The sequence below is a fragment of the Centruroides vittatus genome, unplaced genomic scaffold, assembly GCF_030686945.1.
Source record: "Centruroides vittatus isolate TY-2023 unplaced genomic scaffold, ASM3068694v2 contig_1078, whole genome shotgun sequence".
In the NCBI taxonomy this organism is placed as follows: domain Eukaryota; kingdom Metazoa; phylum Arthropoda; class Arachnida; order Scorpiones; family Buthidae; genus Centruroides; species Centruroides vittatus.
Genome location: NW_027120693.1, coordinates 1,002,433 through 1,022,558, shown reverse-complemented (window position 1 = coordinate 1,022,558; position 20,126 = coordinate 1,002,433). Strand labels below are relative to the sequence as shown.

The following is a 20,126-nucleotide window of genomic DNA, read 5'->3' as shown; positions in this document are numbered from 1 at the left end:
AACTAAAAATTTCATGTAGTTGGTTCCATGTGGCTTTAAAAACAAAAACACATGTTAAATATCAAAAGAAGCAGATAACTAGGCAGAACAAACAAGCAAAGGTCACCGGCAAAAACAAAGTGTGGGAGGTTATCGCAAAAGTTCTCTGAAAAGTTCTTCAGTTCGAATGATGAATCTTACTTCATCCTCTCACACTTGACAATGGTAATGGTAGATTTTATACTAATGATAACTCCTTTACATTCGCAAATGTAAAGTTTTCCAAGAAAAAGAAATTTGAAGGCAAAGTTTTGGTTTCGACTGCAAGGACTGAGTAACTTTTCAAAAATTGTTAATCTATAAATTCCGACTGTCATCCGTCTGTCTGCCCTTCCGTAATCTCAAGAACGAAGTTAGCTAGATGAAAGTTACAACCGAACACAAAAAGTTTAGAGACAAAAGATCCCAATTAACTATATATGAACTTCTAATGCAAACCAGAAATCACGTTACTTCAACTCAAAAATTTCCCCCAAAACGTGTTACATAGATGACTGGCATGACTCTATTGTTAAAGGAAAAGTATGATGTACAGGGGCAAGCCACTACTACTTTAAGGTGAAGAGCATATATTTTAAATTAAATAAATTGAAAATATGATTAAAAACTGCATCCTAGCAGTGTGATGATGTCACAATAAATAATCACTCATTTGTATAATTTTAATTTTAATGAAGTTATTTTAGGTTAATAATGTAATTACTTTAAATGATATATTTTATTGCTTTTTAAACTATATATGTACTTTATATTCCATTTTTTTATTCTGTTTGTTTGTTCATTAAATAATAGTTAATTATCAAACAAGATGTCTTTTGCAGCCACACATCGTAGATGTGTGAATGCAACACTGGGGTTGTTTATATTATAAAGTAGTGTTGTAAATGAATTTCGTCTATTTTCTCAATTTTAGGAACCCTCCGTTCTAATTTTTAGCAGTACAGATTAAAAATAATTGAGGGAAACACATCAGAATTTGAAAAATTATCAATTAATTGTGATTAATCTCACAACATTCAGAGGAAAAGACAAAGGGGATGACCATTATTCCCCCTTTTCATCTAGTGTTAAGTGACAGTTGTTACTTTAACCACATCATGTGGACACACACAATTCATACTAGACAAGAGAGAAGGAAAGCTAAAAATTATCAATCAAGCATATCTCTTATTACATCAACTTCATCTGGAATAAAATCATAATTGGTCAGAAAAAATAAAACAAAAGAGAAGGACAAAAAAAGAGAAAAAGAGAGGAGAGCGAGCACAACATCTAGAAAGAGCGTCAACTCGGAGAGAAGAGAACCAACACAATAGTAAAGCATCGCACCAGAGGAAAGTGTCAAATCTGGAGGAGACAGTCAGTGCAAAGATAGAGATAAGGAAAGAAAAAGATAAGGTGCAAAAGAGAAAAAAAGGGGGGACTGAAGAGAAGACTGGATTCTTTTCCTGGTAAATTGTGAGTCACAAAGTTCAGATTACCCCAGTAGATACCCCCAGATTTAATAGTATACAAATAGGCCAACTTCCAAGGGCAAACTTTGTCTATCCAGATATATGTATATTGTTATTGACAAACTTTGTCTTCAATATTAAGTTTAAATTTAATTTTAATGTTATGTTTAGTTTTTGTAATAAATTTCCCTTCTTTTTATTCCTAAGTTGGTTTAGTTGATTTTACATTCATCCTCCTGAGAGGCTCATTCCTGGACTTCGGAGTGACTCTTACCCTCGCACCTTACACATCTCTGTCTTATCTAGTCTAAATCAGAAGTGTCCAATAATACACACCTGATGGCAGGATCCTTACCCAAAATGTTCGGATCTCTATTTTGACAGCTCCCGAACCCTCACAGATATAAAAATATATTAATCAAATATAAAGAAAAAAATAAAAATTTTTATATCTTTATTTGAAATATCATTTTAAGTTATAAATAGAATTCAATACAACTGGAAGTATATACAAAAAGCAGAAACATTTTCAGTTTATAGACTATCTTTAGGATAACACAACCTAAAAAATAAAATATCCTAACTCTTGTGTTGGCCCAACAACGTCAGACACCCACAGCCTCATCAATCAGTACTGCAACTGCCCACCTGTAAAGCCACAACTTTCCATACAACCAAAATAATAAAACTGCACAGCAGACAAGTTATATAAAATAATATTCTATAAATGTTACTATTATCAACAAATAAAACGTCAAATCAGAATGAATAAACCAACGAAAATTACACAGAGAAGTAAAATGATAGAGGAAGTAAAAAAAGAGTAAAAGGAGTAAATTACATGGAGAAGTAAAAAACTTTTAACACAGGTTTATTTACAGAAATTGAAACTATTATCAGTAGTTTATATTTAAAAACATTTTACCTTCTTTTTTAACTTAAGAGATTAAAAACGATTATATATTGGTACGTTAGTATAAAAGCCGCTGACATACTCGCTCAATTAGGCTAATGTATAGATAGAAGTATTTAGAAAAATGTTTCCTTGATAACACTATGGCATAGAGCAGTGGTTTCTATATTTTTTGAGAATGAAAAGGCACTCAACTCTTGTTGTTTCCTCAGTTGTGGAGAGTATCAATATATGTATGTATTATATTGTACATAGGTAGGTACACGCACGCAGATCAAAGCAATTAGGAAACAAGAGGATTGCATAGAAAATCATTTAAGACATGATTCTAAATGTCAATTGTTATTACCAAAAATACAATAAAACATACGGTAATAAGCAAAACATATACATTTGAGCCAAATCATTTTAATTTATTGAACTTGTTGCAATATGTGCATCTCCTTTAGCATACTGTGCCGACTTTAGTAGGACGTATCATCTCCGTGAATAGCCAAAATTACTGGACATCTGTGTGGCATGGAATCGACGAGGCATTGGAGAACTCTTTGCCCACGCAGTTACAATTCCATAATTATATTGAACAGTGTATTATAAATAAATTAATTAATTAATTAATTATTAATGAAATTAAAATATTAATTTAAATGATATTTACTAAAAATATAAACAGATGACAAACAAACAAACAACCAGATGTTTTTAAATTACATTTTTTCCTTATTTTAGATTGAAATCAACAACAGTGCAAAAAATTTTAATTATTAAAATTCTCTTGATAAATTTTAAAAAGTTATTTACAATTTTGTACGTTCATTAAATATACGTACTTGATAACAAATCTAATTAATTTAATTAATTTTATCTATCTATTGAATAAATAAAGACTTCAAATTAGAGAAATAAATAAATTCTTAACTTCGTATCTATAAACAATATGTTTGAAAAGTTATATATTTATTTATCTTCTCTTTTATAGAAAAATTTATAGAAAAGTCTTTTATGTTTCATTCTCAGAGACTATAAAAATAAGAACATAAAATTTGAATTCACCAAATTAAGATTTATGTGCTTGTTTTTATATCGAGAATAGAATATAAACAATTCCAAAAACCATCAAAGCAATCTATTTAACATATTTTAAACCTTATCAACGAAGCTATTTATTTGTTTGTCTGAAACCGTACATTAATTAACAAAATGAAGTAAAATAAACACGATCTGTAAGAGTTATCAATAACAAAACATAGATTTAAATTAATAATTCTTTGCGCAATTTCATTTTTAATAAATCTTTCTAACTTAAACATTTGTAAATAAAATAAAATCATTTAGTTTCAACCAAGTAACTTCTGTCGTACAAAAGCAGAAGTAAATTTTTAAAACTCCGAGATGATTATTTCTTTCATAAATAATTCTCTTGACCGGTTTGTTTGCTAAATTATTATTTGCATGCGTGCATGCGCATGCGATACAAAAAAATCGTTTAATTTCATTTATAAATAAATATTTGGATTCTTTTAATTCTTTTAAGTTTATTTTTTATATTGATCAAATAATATAAATAACGACATATTTGTATTGTCAGAATGGGCAAAGTTCAATCATTCAGTATGTGTAATAACATAAATGTATTTCCAAAAGGTAAACAAACAACTTAAAATAAATATGAATTCAATAAGATTCGCATTCATTACATTAAATCTAATTATTTCAATAGAATTATTAAATCATAAGAATAACTTTATAATTTCTCTTAACATCCTGATAAATAATATATAAATTTATCATATTAAAATCTTTAATTACATTTTATAATTATAATATTGATTAATTACTATATTTTTGAATGGGAAAAGTAAACAAGCATATTTTTAATTAGAAAAATTAACATTATAAATATACAGTAAAAGTTAATTTAGTTATGTATTCCGAGACTGTTTCTTCTTTTATTTGTTTTTTTCCTCACGACTAGGTGTATTAATGGACACAAGGCATTCTTACATCATCTTTATTATTTATAATGCTTATTATTATAAATATTAAGCATTATAAATAAATATAAATGTAATCAGACTTTGTACACAGTACTGGCACTATATAAAAAGTACCATATTTTCCGGTGTATAAGTTTGGGATATACCCGCCCTATAAGACGACCCCCGACTTTTACAGTTAAAATATAGAGTTTGGGATATACCCGCCCTATAAGACGACCCCCGACTTTTACAGTTAAAATGTAGAGTTTGGGATATACCCGCCCTATAAGACGACCCCCGACTTTTACAGTTAAAATATAGAGTTTGGGATATACCCGCCCTATAAGACGACCCCCGACTTTTACAGTTAAAATATAGAGTTTGGGATATACTCCCGGCATATAAGACAACCCTTGACTTTTGAGAAGATTTTCCTGGGTTAAAAAGTCATCTTATACGCCAGAAAATACAGTAACAAAGATATGCAAGTATTGGTACTATGAACTGTATAAAAACATAATGTAAAAAAAATAAGTAGGTTTGCATTATTTATTAAAAAGATTTCTTAGAGAATAAACAATTCAAACAAACAAAATTATCAAAACTAACAGAGAAATTTTTAAATAATTTCAATGCAGTTAACAAGTCATCTTAAGGATGACAGGATGGAAAAAAAAATAAAGATTCTTCCTTCGTCCTGTACTACACTAAATATGTTAAACAAGAATGCTGGAGAGAGATTTCATAAAATTAAACACAACTCATTTATTAAAGTCAAATTAGTAAATGAACAGTTTAAATTACTCTCAGCTTCATTTCTTTTTCTTTTTTTCTATGGCTTCTTAAGCCATAGAAGTTTTTTCTATGGCACAGACCTTCATAACACCAAAAAAAACATTACAAGGATAAAACATTAAATAAATGAATTTATATTCTAAAAAAATCCAGCAATAAGTTGCATAACTTACTCAGAAAAAATTTACAATTGTGTGTGGCGCCATCTGTTATATTTTATTAAGAACTTTTTATATTATTGTTTATTATGAAATGACAAAAAGCTTAATTTTGAGAGTAGACGGGAGTTTTATAAATGCTAATAACGAGTTAAAATCTTTATTAAGTTCAATCCCACTCAAGGTACAACACATTCTCCTCTATCTCCCCACCCCCTCACCCTTAAACCATCAAAATTTAATAGCATCAACCCCAATACACAAACCTTCCCGCAAGATTTCAGAAATTTTTGACAAAAGACACAGGAATTATAAAATACAGCTTGAAACCTTGTTCCAAATATCACATAAAAGAGAATAAAAGCAATACTGAGAGTGGTGTTATTCACTAGTGTTTTCAACAAACTTATATTCATCATCTTCAGGCAAACAACATTTAAAACCACGATACTCAACCCGAGGCCCGCGGGCCGCATGCGGCCCACTGAGCTTTTGTAAGTGGCCCGGACGTGACCCGTAAATAATGCAGTCAAAACATAAATTTTGAAATTTTTGTGGCAAAAAATAGATTTGGTGACTTCGCCCACACTGCTAAGTCCCTTTTATCCTTTCTGTAAAAAAATGTGCTCAAATTTTATGTTGTTTTCATCAACGTATCTGTGCGAAACGTCATACTCAAAAACGAAATATGCAAAGAACATATATATATATATATATAGAAATCGGCTTACTGATTCACACCTGGATGCCATTTTACGAGTAGCATGCAGCAGTTACAAGCCTAATTTAAATGAAATTGTGAAAAAATGTTTGCAGTATCAAGTCACACTAAATTTCTAGGATGGGTGAAAAATTATATAAGTTTTTTATTATAATCGTTATGTTGCAGCCCGCATGTAATAGCTATCACGTGTATGTGGCCCGAGGAAAAAAAAAAGGTTGAGTAACACTGATTTAAAATATAGAAAACAATATTCTAATATAAACAGAATAAATATCATTTAAATTGAAATTAGAAGTTGTTATGTACATGATCAAAGTTCGATTATAGAAGAATTTCAAACCGCTTGTAATGCATGCATGAGTGAACACACATCAAAGGTGTGATGGCAAATGCATATTTATTTATTTAGCCATTTATATAGAATAACCCACATGCTGGGTAGGTCAAGAGTGGGTGTGTTACATAGCTCCAAGATTGTTGTAAAGAGAGATTCTCCATATGAAAACAAGTAAAGATATCTTCGTACATCAGTTCTGCCAAACATTCTGTTCAACAAAGACTGCGCAAACACAAGTACAATATTGATAACAACTGCCCTATCCACATACACCACAGACATGGAAGTGCACACAGACCTTCATAGCACCAAGCTAAATAAAATGTGCCTTTCATACCGACCACATTAGGGCCCTGGAGGCCCTAGAAATATACAAGGTCAGCCTAATGGGCAGGTGCCTCAATTTTAAGGATGGTAACGCATTATTGTATACCTGGTGTTATATATGTGAGGGGCATGGCAACAACAACGCTTGTTAAATTTATATTATTTAGTGTCATGATGGATCCTCAAATAAGTTCATAGGGATTGCCTTACATATATACATTGAATGCACGTGCTTGCAAACATTGAGTCTCTCTGTATATATTCCAAATATTTTGAATTTAATACAGGTACTCCTCACTTTACGACCAAGTTCCGTTCCGACGACAACGTCATTAAGCAAACTGGTCGATAAGCGAGGAGCTTGCGCCGGGAATATAGGATTGTTGTAAAATTATACAAATTATGCAACAAACTTCAAATTTATTCATAAAAAGACTATTATAGTATGCTTAGTGCACATGTCACCATTCGCCACTGACCAACACTCAAGCTGAGAACAGCACTGGATCCAATAGTTGCGACACCCGATTGAATTCTTTTTTGCGGGGCCCCTCAAACTTTAAATAACAAAATTAATTAACAGTTAATTTACATATTGAAATATGTTACTATGTATATAATTCCTCTCTGTAATCCAAAAGGTTTTTTGGTAGACGGTCTCACAGCAAAACTTTAAGTTAGGAACTCTCTTTTATTCTTTAAAAAATGACATATGCATTTCGGGTTGGTATATTCATCCAACCCCTCCTCAGTGTCTTAAAGTAAAGTTGTACAACTTTACTTTAAGACACTGAGGAGGGGTTGGATGAATATACCAACCCGAAATGCATATGTCATTTTTTAAAGAATAAAAGAGAGTTCCTAACTTAAAGTTTTGCTGTGAGACCGTCTACCAAAAAACCTTCTGGATTACAGAGAGGAATTATATACATAGTAACATACAGCAGTCCAGATACAGAGATTGAAATATGTTGTTTCATTTTTCATAACAATATACCTAGATATTTATTTTTGTAACATGTACTATTTTTAAATATATAAATTTTGATGTGATGCGGGGCCCCTTCAAGCGCGGGGCCCGATTGGCACCAATCGCTCCAATCGCCTAAAATCCGGCTCTGGCTGAGAAAGGGGATTCCCCGAATTGCAGGTCGAAACTTGATTGATTGTAAGTGTGAGTGGTCATTATGCAGATGGGTCATAAAGTGAGGAGTACCTGTATTTGAAATCGTTCTATTCAATGCATTCCGACATTGGAATTTGACGGTTCTATAACCTGATGCAGACCTTGGAGAAGGTCAAAAGCATTCGTTACATGATTTAGTAAACGTTTTTCTTACAGGAAGTAAAGGTTCTTTAATATTGAAAACAAGTTTTCGGTCATTGCAGTGCAAGTAGCTTTGTTTGAGCCTATAATAGGTTGTAATTCTGTCTGAGCACCTTTTTTTGCAAACTTTGTGGTAGGCTTTCCTGGTACTCTGCTAGGTGACTGGCAAGCATCTGTTGTGGACCCAATGTGCCTCGTATTCACTCGTTACGGGATTCTCTAACAGTACAGCAGAGACTGCCAATTTTTCAAAGGTAGAGAGTTTATCCCAATCATTGTAGATGGTTCTGCATAAATTCAGTAGAAGGGATAGGGGCAGGAGAAAGTTGCATTGCCTGAATATACAGCAAATGCGTATGGAGAGGTACGGCAATGGCCATTAGACTATTGGCATCTCCTCCTTGTTACATAGTGTTGTTCTTGGAAATAGTGATTCCATGACCATATTTAGCACACATGCAAACTTAGCATGCAAAAAGCCAGCTGTGCATACTGCCAAACTGATAGTGCTTAACTCAATGTTTATAAGTTCTTGCGTTGACGGTAATAAAAATGTTCTTATAATGAGGGCAACGATACAGAAATTACTAAGCTTCAAAGTGGGTAAACAAAATCATGCCCCCCCCATACACAAACACTCATACATACAGAAAAAAAACCCAATTTTCTTTGCATTTCTCAACATTTCAAGGTCTAAAAATATAAAAATCTTGGGTGAATCATTTTTGACTAATCACCATACTTTCTTTTTGTTATATATAACGTCCAGGAAATTAAAATTAATATCGAAGATGAATTTGACATCTAACACCATTAAAAAATGAAGTAAATTAACAGAAATGTTTCAGTTTTATGTATTTAAATTATTTAAATAGCATGTTTACAAGCATCAGTAATGATTGTAAATTGTATCAAAATAACTACAGTTTTAGATGTTCGTTTATTTAACTTTTCAAATTTTATTTATAATGAAAATTCAATCATTTCCATTTTAAATTATAAACAAATATTTTTTCAAAATTATTTATGTAACTAATGAATCAATTTCCTTCTTCTAATGGGTTGGAAACTCGAGAATCCTTAACCTTCTCAATTTCTGCACGTCTAACAGATTATTATTCTACTAAAAATTACCTGTAATATGAAGATACACAGATATTGTAAACATATAAAAAATTTTCTAGCTAAATAAATTATAAATTAACGATACTTCCATCTCGAAATGAATAATTATAGCATTATTTTCCTTGTAATATTACATTTATAATTGAAGATAAATTATATTTTTAAAATTTTACGTTGTCTTTAAGCACACAATTAAAGTGATTTAAAACTCCTAATTGTACATAATTTAATAATATAAAATTAAAAAATTAATTATAAGAAATAATTTTTTAAATTGTAAAATGCTTTTTATTTTTTAATTTAATAATAAAAATAATCAAATAAAAGTTTAATATTTTTGTTTAACATTTACATTAAATAAAACAAGAAACTTTTTGTGACGCGACTTGAATTCCAAATCGCTCGTGTACTGTAAAACGAATGCCGCAAAAGGAAAAATCGGTAGCATTTCGAATGCAACTCTTCGTATCCAAATTTATCAATACTCTCGTTTTAAACAAATACATTTAAACTATTTTTAAATTATAAAACATGTGACCTAATTAAAAATCATTTAAGCTTTATTACTTAAATAAAATCCTTCTTTGGCAGAGGAAATCAATACGAGTTGCTCTTCGGATCAATTTCTTTAATGGCTACTAAACTTTTCAACGTGCAAACATTTTATATATATTATTGTAAAATAATTTCTTTTTTTTTGTATATTTGTGTATTTTACACTCTTAATATTTGACTAGCTTTCAAAAAAATACTCTTTAAATGATAATTATCATATGCTAATCAAATTAATAACTAAATTTGTTGAAGAAAACAGAGCTCGCACTATAATGAAAAAGCCAGGAAATTGTTAACACATTAAAAAAATTCGTATCAAATTCCTGGAAATTTGATATTCTAATTCATTCTGCCAAAGGTAATCTAAGAACCATTTTTGTCTCAACCAGTTTATCAATTTCATCCTCTACTCTTAATAGAAATAATTTGTCGCATCGTCTAGCTTCTCGGTCAAAGAAAATAAACTGTTTGTTAGCCGATGACACTATCGAGCAATCTTAACTTTATTTAAAGCATTCTTAGCTACAATTTCGAGCACTATAAAGACCAGAAATAACAATTTAATACACCAGAAATAACACTTTAAAAAAGCCAAACAACCAATATTTGGTTAAGCTATGTCAAACCTTACCTCAAGTGCCTTACATTTTCTACTTGTTAGTCTTTAGAATAAACTTATAATGATTATAAAATAATAAAAACACATTCTTCACTTCAAATCATTGTTAATTCAAATATCAATTCATACTCCAATACAAAAAATATCTGTTATTAATTATTATAGAATGAACGTTATATCAAATTTATGTTATTTTCTGATAAGGTAATAACTTACCGCATCTTAAATAAAAAATTAACGTATTAATCTACGTAAATTAATGAAAAAAAATTAAATAATTTATTTATTTATTCACCTTTTCGGAAGAACAAAAACGAATAAAATATGATTTTATGCCATCTTGAAGCGTTAAAACTAAAAATTCTTAAGGCAATTAATTAAAGAGAATACAAAGTTAATTAATGAACACTTCAATAAGATTAACTTTGTCATCTTCAAATAAAAGAACAAAATAATATGAATTGAAAAGAAAAACTTTTAAAAGCGTATGTCACGTTCTCGTCTCAAAAATTTATAGTTTTAATACCTAAAGACAGTAGAAAGTTATACATTTTTATTAGTTTTATTGTGGTGTCTGTCATCTCAGAATAATAAAAATAATGTTTAGTTTCAAATCGCTTCATTCAATTTTACTTTTTTCAAGAATTTACATATTTAAATGTAAAATAAACAACAAATGTTATGGCCGGATTCTTTCCAGACTACTACAAAGCTAACTAATTAATTAGATATTAAGCAGCCTCACAATAAATAAATATAAAGACACTAATTAGCATCATAGTAGCCCAATAATAATCCAACTGTAATGTTTAATTAGTAATATTTATTAAGTGTTTTGTATATACCTAAAAAACATACATACATTTAAATTCATATTTTTTTTCCATCTTTTTATTTATATATACACTCAAGCTATTTGTAAATTTATAATTGATACAATGTAAAATTCTACTTTATCCTATCTGTATACTGCCCTTTTCTTAATAAACTCTATGACAGAAAATGGAAATTAATCTTAGAATCAAAGAAAATAGTTTCAACTTTTCTAGATATAAAATCTTCTCTTGAACAGGTGTGTGCATATAGGGTCCTAAAAATCAAACAAAATATATTTTAAGATTACCTTAAGAATTTGAAACTGCTTTGGAATATATATATATATATATCTCAAAGCCCAAAGTTATTAATCAAAGCCAAACAATCCCCATATTTAATCGGGCAGTTTTTCCACTACTATTAATAATTAAATTTTAAGTAGTTTGGAATGTTGTTATATTCATGATTTACTCACTTCCGACAATGAGACAATCAATGAATGACAACATGCAGCTATTTGGCACAATCTCTAAATGTTCCCTTAACCTTAGTGCCTTTCTGGTTTCTCTGTCAGGTTTCACATTTCTTTCTTATTCCTAAGGCAATCAAAACGAGTGGGTTTTCTCTTAAGCATTATCTTTTCTCTCATTGACTTTTCTAAAACTTAAGCTTCATGACTCCACATGATATAGAGAGATTTTAAACACTGCAGAAACTGGATAATAATAGCATTAAAGAATGAAAAACAAAAAAACACATAAATGAAATATTTAATGATAAACAAATGTTTTTGATAACTTTAGCTATCGTCGTCATCAGATTAAATACGTTCAAAATAAAAACGCGAGTGAATTGAATGTCATAATTTAAAAGAAGTCGTCGTCTGGTTGATGATGTATAAATAAATTTAACTTCATTTCTATTTTAAAAAATCCGGCAAGTTGCTTAACTTTTCCAGCAACATTTAAAACTGTGAGTGGTGCCATCTGTTATGATATTTTAAAAACTTTTTACATTTTTAATTATTATAAAATGGGAAAAAGCTTACTTTTGAAGGTAGGAATGGATTTTATAAAAAATTGTAAATGCTAATAATGAGTAAAATTGTCATTAAGTCCAACTCTACTTGAGATATGACACACAACCCCCAACCCCCTTCTATCTCCCCACCCCTCAACCTTTAACCACCAAAATTTAATGGTATCAATCCCCAATACACAAACCTCCTTGCAAAATTTCAGAAATTTTCGTCAAAAAGCACAGGAGTTATTAAGCTTCAAACAGGGTGAACAAACTCATGCTCACCATCATTCATAAATACACAGGGTTCCTACTCAAATTCTTGTTTTGAATTCCCTGACTTTCCCTGACCAACTTTGTCCAAATTCCCTGACCCTCACATTTCTTACAGTGTGGAATATCGACATAATGAAACAGCATTTTATTTACCGTGAACATTGATTGAGTATATCTATCCCTCTTTTTTGCACAGTTGATATGTTTCAAAGACAGCCATATTAAAAAAATACAGTACATACCGGTACATCTTGTAGAAAAATGTTTGATAGAATCCAAAACTTCAATGTAATGAAAAAATAAGCAACAAATGAAACATGAGCTTTTTATTTTATCATTACTTATCATTATTATTTGCATGTAAATCTAGTAAATACAAGATAGCATAAAATCAACAAACGGTATTTGATATACAGTACAAATAGTACTGTACTGTGCTTAAAATGAACTCTCGACTTAGAAACACGTAATTTTAAAACCAATCTTTCAACAAAAAGACTAACTTTTTTTTAAACAGCAACATAATTTTAACAAAAAGTTAAATTTAAAAATTTTCAAATAAAGCATTTTTTCCCTCAAAAAACTTGATCATGTAAAAAAAGAATGAGTTTTCTTTTGTCAACCACATTATATACAATCTATTTTTACACAATTTTGAAATAAAGAGGGATAGGTGTAAGTTTACAGTATAGCTTCTCTAACAAATGTATCTAATTTATTGTAAAATCTTTTTATTTTTACAAAATGGACAATCAAAATACAGAGAAACTTCTTAGTATTAATTCTCTTTTTTTCAAAATACAGATAATTAGAAAATAAAAAATTAATTACAATTCACAAAATAGAAGAACTATTAATGTAGTTTTAGCTTTTTCTCCTCAAGTGTATTTATTTTCATTTCAATCTCTTTTTCTTCCTTTTCATGATCTTTTCTTAACATTTTCTTGTGTTGTTTTAAATCCTTAAGTTGTTGTGTAAGTTTTCTTTTTTCTTCAGCCCTCAATGCCTGCTGCTTCTGAATATCTTTTTTCTGTTGCAGAGATGCAATATATCGCTGTCTAGATCCTCTGACTGTTAACAACATTTTCTGGTCTATATTTATTTGATCAATACCACCGGCAAAATGGATCCCATCATAAACTAAGCGTTGAGCAACTAAACTTTCTTCCTTAAGATTTTCACTCAACAGTGATTTGTTAACTGAAAAACCACTCTCAACACTTGCATTCCCATGTGAGAAAGAAAGAGAAATTTTGATAATAGACCATAGATCTTGCAGTTGCCTATCATCCTTCATAATTTCACAATAAAATGTGTCCAGACCATCATCATCACTCCTTTCAGATATGAAGTCCTCAAACTTTGTAGAATAGGGGTTTTATGGATACTTTATTGCAGAGTATATTATACTGTTCTTTTGCTTTCACAGCACATCTTTCATCAATCCTGTTTGTATCATGTAGAATCTCCAGTAAAGCATTGAAATACAATTTTCCAACATTTGATTGCATTTTAATAATTTCTGGGTCTAAGCTGCTCAAAGCCTTCACACATTTGTACTTGACAGGTCCCTTCTCAATAATCTTTGGTGTCATCACTTTCAGCACTTTTTGACAATCTCTTAGAAAACACAGAATATCTTTATCGCTTACTTTCAATTCTTTTAAAACCTTTTTTGCTCCAAAACCAATATCCAAATTCTTAAGATGTACCAAGTTTTCATTAGCATTTAAATCTATTTTTAGAAACTGCTTGTCGGTGACCCTGTCATTTTTCACAAACTTTCTCATCAGATTCATTAATAATTGAACAACTGCTTTATAAAGATAAGGTGCAAGAGGTTTGTTGCTCTGAAATCGGGTGAGAAAGCTCTCACTTTGTGTACATATTGACCGAAAAAATAAAAGTTTAACTTTAATAAAGGGATCATTGAGTGCCTGTCTCAAGAATGTAGCCACCTTGCTGTCTTTCAACTTTGTACTGTTGTTTATGTATGTCTTCACAGATTCAATAACTTCTGCTGCACGTTCTAAGCACTCTCCATTCTCCAACCACCTTGTAGAACCAAACTTTTTGGGAAACAATCTGCTTCCACTTATAGCAATGTATTCAGCACGCCGAGTGGGTGAGTCTTTTAGCAAATAGTACAAATTCCGTAGCAGTGGTAACAAATTCCAATCTACTACTTTAAAACCAGCTTTTACAGCACCATGGACTACATGTAAACCACATGTTCCCATTCTCACAAATAATTTACCAACATTCTGTGTCTCCATGTGATCTTCTAATTTATTCAGAAAACTTATGTTTACATTTGGTCCGTCCATACAGATATGAAGAATTTTTGCTAGATCAAGATGAGTGTCTGAAAGGCCATTGAGAAATGCAGAGAGAAGATCATCTGCTGTAGTATGATCCAGAAAGACGCTATTTAAATATCTGGTCATAACCTTATCTTTACTCTCATCCCAGTATTTTATCACAAGATCCATTTGAGTTCTTTGAGCAACTTTGTTTAGTGATTCGTCAAAGGAGATAGTAATATTATCACAACTTGTAACAGCATGAATCAATTTTTCTCTGAAATAATGGGCTAGGCCATAATTTATTATATAGGAAGCTTTATCTGGACCCAATTGAAATTGTGTGGCTATAGCACTGTCAGGAAACATTTTTTTGAAAATGTTTTTAATATCAGAGCATGAATTGAGTGACATCTTTTTCTTTACAACTGCCAATGCCCAAGTTATCTCTGCTTTTATTACATCATCTTTTATCACAAAAGGTGTCAATGTGCTGCTAAGAAATGTTGATTTGGTGAGAGACTGTTCATTAATGATCTTAGATCTATCTTCCACAACAGAAGCTGTTTCACACACATTTTGTTGACTATTAGAAGAGTTTGAATTTGTTGGGGTTAAAAACCTTACCAGCGAAGTTTGTTCCGACTTCAATCTTTTTATTTCAACATGACTAGAACTATTTGCATGGGATATTAATGCACGCTTTCCCATATTGCTTAACGAGAAAACTTTACAACAAATGCAGCAAAATGCTTTTGTATCATCATCTTTTACAGTTCCTAACCAGGAATTGAATTCTGGATGAATAGCTGGATCTAGCCATTGGAGATTAAACCTCGTTTGTTTCCGTGCCATTATAATTTAAAAATGTAGAAAAACACAAACCTCGAACATTATTATTAAAAGACAGATGAACCAGATCAGATAGCAATGTGTAAGACTTGTTTTGTCACAATACTAAGTACAACATTCAAACGACATCCAATCCGCATCTGCATATATATTAATTAATAGTAGTGTTGCCAACCAACTCAAAATTCAAATTTACAGCTAGACATTTTTTAATAAAAATACTCAAATCATACTGTTTCCATTAGAACTGTTTGGTTTTTTTAGCTAGATTGTTCATAAATCCACTAAATTAGCTGAATTGGCAACTCATTAAAAGAAAAAAAAAATGTTCTGTTGCCGCCATTTTGATTTCGGTTTCGATGTAAAGCCAGAGTTTTAATAATTATTTTTAATAATTTTTATTCATTATTTATTTAATTTTGCATTAAATTTCATCTTTTCATAAAATTTTCTTAATAATTCAGACAAAATTTATTTATTTTAACCCTTAATTACAATTCTTATAATTATTGCAAATCATATCACAAACCATCTTTCTCACTTTTATAGCAAATTTTAATTAAACGAACTAATGTTATAGAATTTAAATAAAATAAAATAAATACAGAGATAAACATAAAACGAAATTACAATTATACATTAATAAAATATAGAAGTTCAGCGCATAGAATCGTAACTATAAAATCTCGTTCTTTTGCAACATAACTATAAAAATAGTTTTGGTGTTGTTTCGCACTAAGATACTAAAAAGTTAAAATACATTTGATTAATTTTTTTTTTAAATTTATCAGCTTTTTAAATTTATAATTAATTATAAGCAAGTTAACATTGGTTAAACTATTGGATTATCTAGTTCACTGTTTCTCAACCACCGGTCCGTGGAGATTCTTGATCGGTCAGCAGAGAATTTTTACCGCTCTGCATTAAAAATTTTCTTATTGAAAAAAAATAGTGATAATTTAATAAATAAAAATTTTATAATGTATAAATGTTGATGATAATTTTACAATTTACTTCTGTAGTAATTCTTTAATATATAGTAAAGTTTTTTGTTAAAACACCACCGGTCCGCAAAATTTTTTTCACAAATTTTATCGGTCCGCGGGCCAAAAAAGGTTGAGAAACGCTGATCCAGTTGATTTTCAAAACTATAACTACAGTATATCTATTACAGGTATGATCCCTAAATTTGCCAAAATCAGTGGCTATGTTACCCAACATCATTTCTGTTAAACTAATTATTAAACTATGTATCAAAGTTGCAGAAATTAATGGGAGAGGGGGGAAAATATGCTTGCAGTACAGTACTTTCAAGGAAAATTGTAACAACAAATGTAAAAAACTACTAATAACAGCACCAGCATTTTACTGTAAATGTCGGGTAGCTATTTATAGTTTTTTTTATGTTGTACACTAATGTTTTAAATGTGAAAAACAATTAAATTACCGATTTTTACTGATCTATTTAGCTATTTTGAAGTGAATATTCTAATAAATTACGATCTCAAGTTTTAAAAGTTTGTAAACTAATTTTAATTAGTTATTTTTATTCTAATTAACAAATTTATCTTTTTATAATCGCTGAATTATTAAAATTAAAAACTATTACATAATAGTAGTTTATCCTGTTATTAATCCACAACTGTAAAATTATATGGCTTCAGAACGGTGAAAAAGCCATTTCGGATTCTGGTATATTTTCTTATTAAAGATTGCAGCATTACTTCTTGCCACCTGCAGATGGCTACGCTTGGTCAGCCATATTCAGCAAACGAAATCAACGAGGCAGCTAAGGAGACAAATTCCCTGACTTTTTGACAATTTTCGATAAATTCCCTGACTTTTTGACAATTTTTGACAAATTCCCTGACATTCCATGACTTTTTCCGAAACCAATGAAAATCCCTGACTTTCCCTGATTTTCCCTGACTTTCCAGGTGCGTAGGAACCCTGAATACAGAAAAAATCCTCAAATTTTTTTCAAATTTCTCTACGTTTCAAGGTCCTCCGGATCGAAAATCTTGGGGGGGATTTTTTGACCGATCGCCGCACTTTCCCTCTGTTATATAAAAAAGAGCTGGGAAAAGTAATTAAACACGTGTATATTATATTATAATCTTCTAAATCAATTATTGCATTTATAAATGGACGACACTGTTTTGCTCCAATAGTTGTAAACCAATTTGAATTGATTCACGACCGCATCAACGCCGGATTCGAAACTAATTACTTTGGAAATAAAAATGAAACTCAAAAGACAATTCCGGTTCAATGCCCGTACAAAATAAAAAGTTTAATTAAGAAATAGTCAATTTATTCAAAGACAAACATCACATAAATAAAGATTAGAAGCTAAAAATGATTAAAGGATTTCTCTTATTTAAATAAAATAGTGGAATTTAAAACAGTTTTTTTGTAATATACAAGTAACGTTATATATTTTTTTTTAAATCTTGCCGAATTGACAAATTAGATCCAAATAAAATATAAGTTAGATTATTTACTACTAAAAAAAAATGCAATAAAATATTGTTATCAAGTAATAGTAAATAAAAAAACACTTTACTTAGCTATCTAATGTAATTTAGATTTATTTGAAGCTTCAAAGTACAAAACATTAGTGTCGTTAACATACCACATATGTTGTCTTTTGATTATTTTATTCATATTTATCCTGATTTACAAAATGAGAGAAAGTCCTAGAGATTAAAAAAACAATTTGAACTGTTTAGGAAAGAATTGAGTGAAGGACTAGACTGAAACTTTGTTAGAAAAGCAGAATTAATGTAAAAAACGGTAGTTTCGAAGATTAGAAAATACACGGAAACTATTTTAAGTATCACAAAAAATAGGAAAATAGAATAAATGAGAAAATACGGTGGTGGAACAAGGGAGTCCAGGAAACAATTTGATAGTTACAGAGAAATAAAATTAATAAGTCATACAATGAAGTAGTGAAAAAGAATCTTAGACAATAGAATTAGGAGTAGAACTAGTATAAGTAGGAATCAGTTTGGATTTATGCCAGATAGATCAATGATGAAATCAATTGTTGTAGTTCAGCAGATAATAGAAAAATTTAGAGATGGACTTGAACATGGTATTCATAGATTTAGAAAAAGCTTATGATAGACGAGTCTTATATGAGTTGCTTAGGAAGAAGAGAATAGGAGAGGAATATGTAAGTGTCTCTCTGACCTCTTGTACAAGAGATCAGAGACATACTCTTAAAGTTAAAATAGAATGTGGAGATGTAAGAAGCTTTAGTATAAAAGAAGGTATCCATCAAGGTTAAGTATTAAGACCATATCTTTTTATCTTAGTGATAGATGAACTGTTAGGGGAGGTATAGAACTAAAGTGCATGTTATCTGTAGATGCTGGTAGAGGAGAAAGTAAAGATTAGAGGGTGACAGATTAGAGATTAGCAGAAAGAGAGTTCATACATTTTGACTTTAGTGATAAGAGAAAGTGCAGATTAGTGATTCGAAACATGGAAATAAAGAGTTGAGAAATTTAAGTAATTAGAATTAATGTTGGAGAGTAGAAAACTAGGCACAAATATAGTAAATAGAATCAGTATAAGGTGTATAGCAGAATGCAAGTGGAGTACTTTATGATAGAAGAGGTACAGTTAAATTAGAAGAAAAGTTTTATAAGACAGTTGTTAAGAGTGAAATGTTTATGGATCTGAATGTTAGGGAATGAAGAAATCACAAGTAAAAAGATGCAGGTAGCAGAAATGAATACACTTAGATTTTTGTGGATTTACCACAGCTGACAGAATTAGGAATTAGCATGTAAGTTATGGAACATTAGAAAGATTATGAAAAATTAAATTTAATAATTACAAAATTAATTAATTAAATTTAATTTTAGAACATTCTGGAGAAAAAGATCAGCTTGAGAAAGGACTTGAATCCGCAATACTTGTTTACTATGCAGACGTGTTGCCAGTTATGCTACTCAGACCTCTGAGTATTGTAACAGAATATTCTAAAATTAAATTAAAGTGATGAATTTAGTTATAATTAACAACAACAGATAGCTGCCTAACCATACTTCCTGCCAAATTACTTAGTAACTGTTAGCTTAATTGCCCAATAAAGGAATTTGGCTGTTTGTTTGGTATTTGAAGTAATTATTGGGTTGGTTTGTACTTATAATAATAATAATTTATTTGACATATAATTGAATATACAATATCAAAGGGGGAAAGAACAAAACAAGAAATTCTTTTAAGTCAAACCATCTAATTTCTTTAACACCTTGTTAAATTTTAACAAATCCGAAAAATTGGAGTTAGAACTACCGCGAACAATCTTAAGTATTCCCCATACCTATCATTTCCACAATTGCTAAACATATGGAAGCACCAGTCACTATAACTACAGACCTGGTTGCAAATTATACACACCAAAGAAGCACTTCTTGACATAAAACAATTTAACCGCAGTCTTGCAATCTGTTTTTTCATCGCAATAGAGATTCCAACATCTCTTAAATAA

The 20,126-nt window shown here is 30.1% G+C and overlaps 2 protein-coding genes across 4 annotated transcripts in view; both read right to left on the bottom strand.

The window, feature by feature from the left end:
* Positions 1–20,126, bottom strand: part of S6kII (Ribosomal protein S6 kinase II) — a 107,145-nt gene that overhangs the window by 72,075 nt on the left and 14,944 nt on the right. The window lies entirely within an intron of this gene.
* On the bottom strand, positions 13,820–15,734 carry LOC136974252 (uncharacterized). The gene has a single exon (XM_067269092.1). The coding sequence runs from the start codon at positions 15,620–15,622 to the stop codon at positions 13,820–13,822; it is 1,803 nt and encodes a 600-aa protein (XP_067125193.1). The 5' UTR covers positions 15,623–15,734.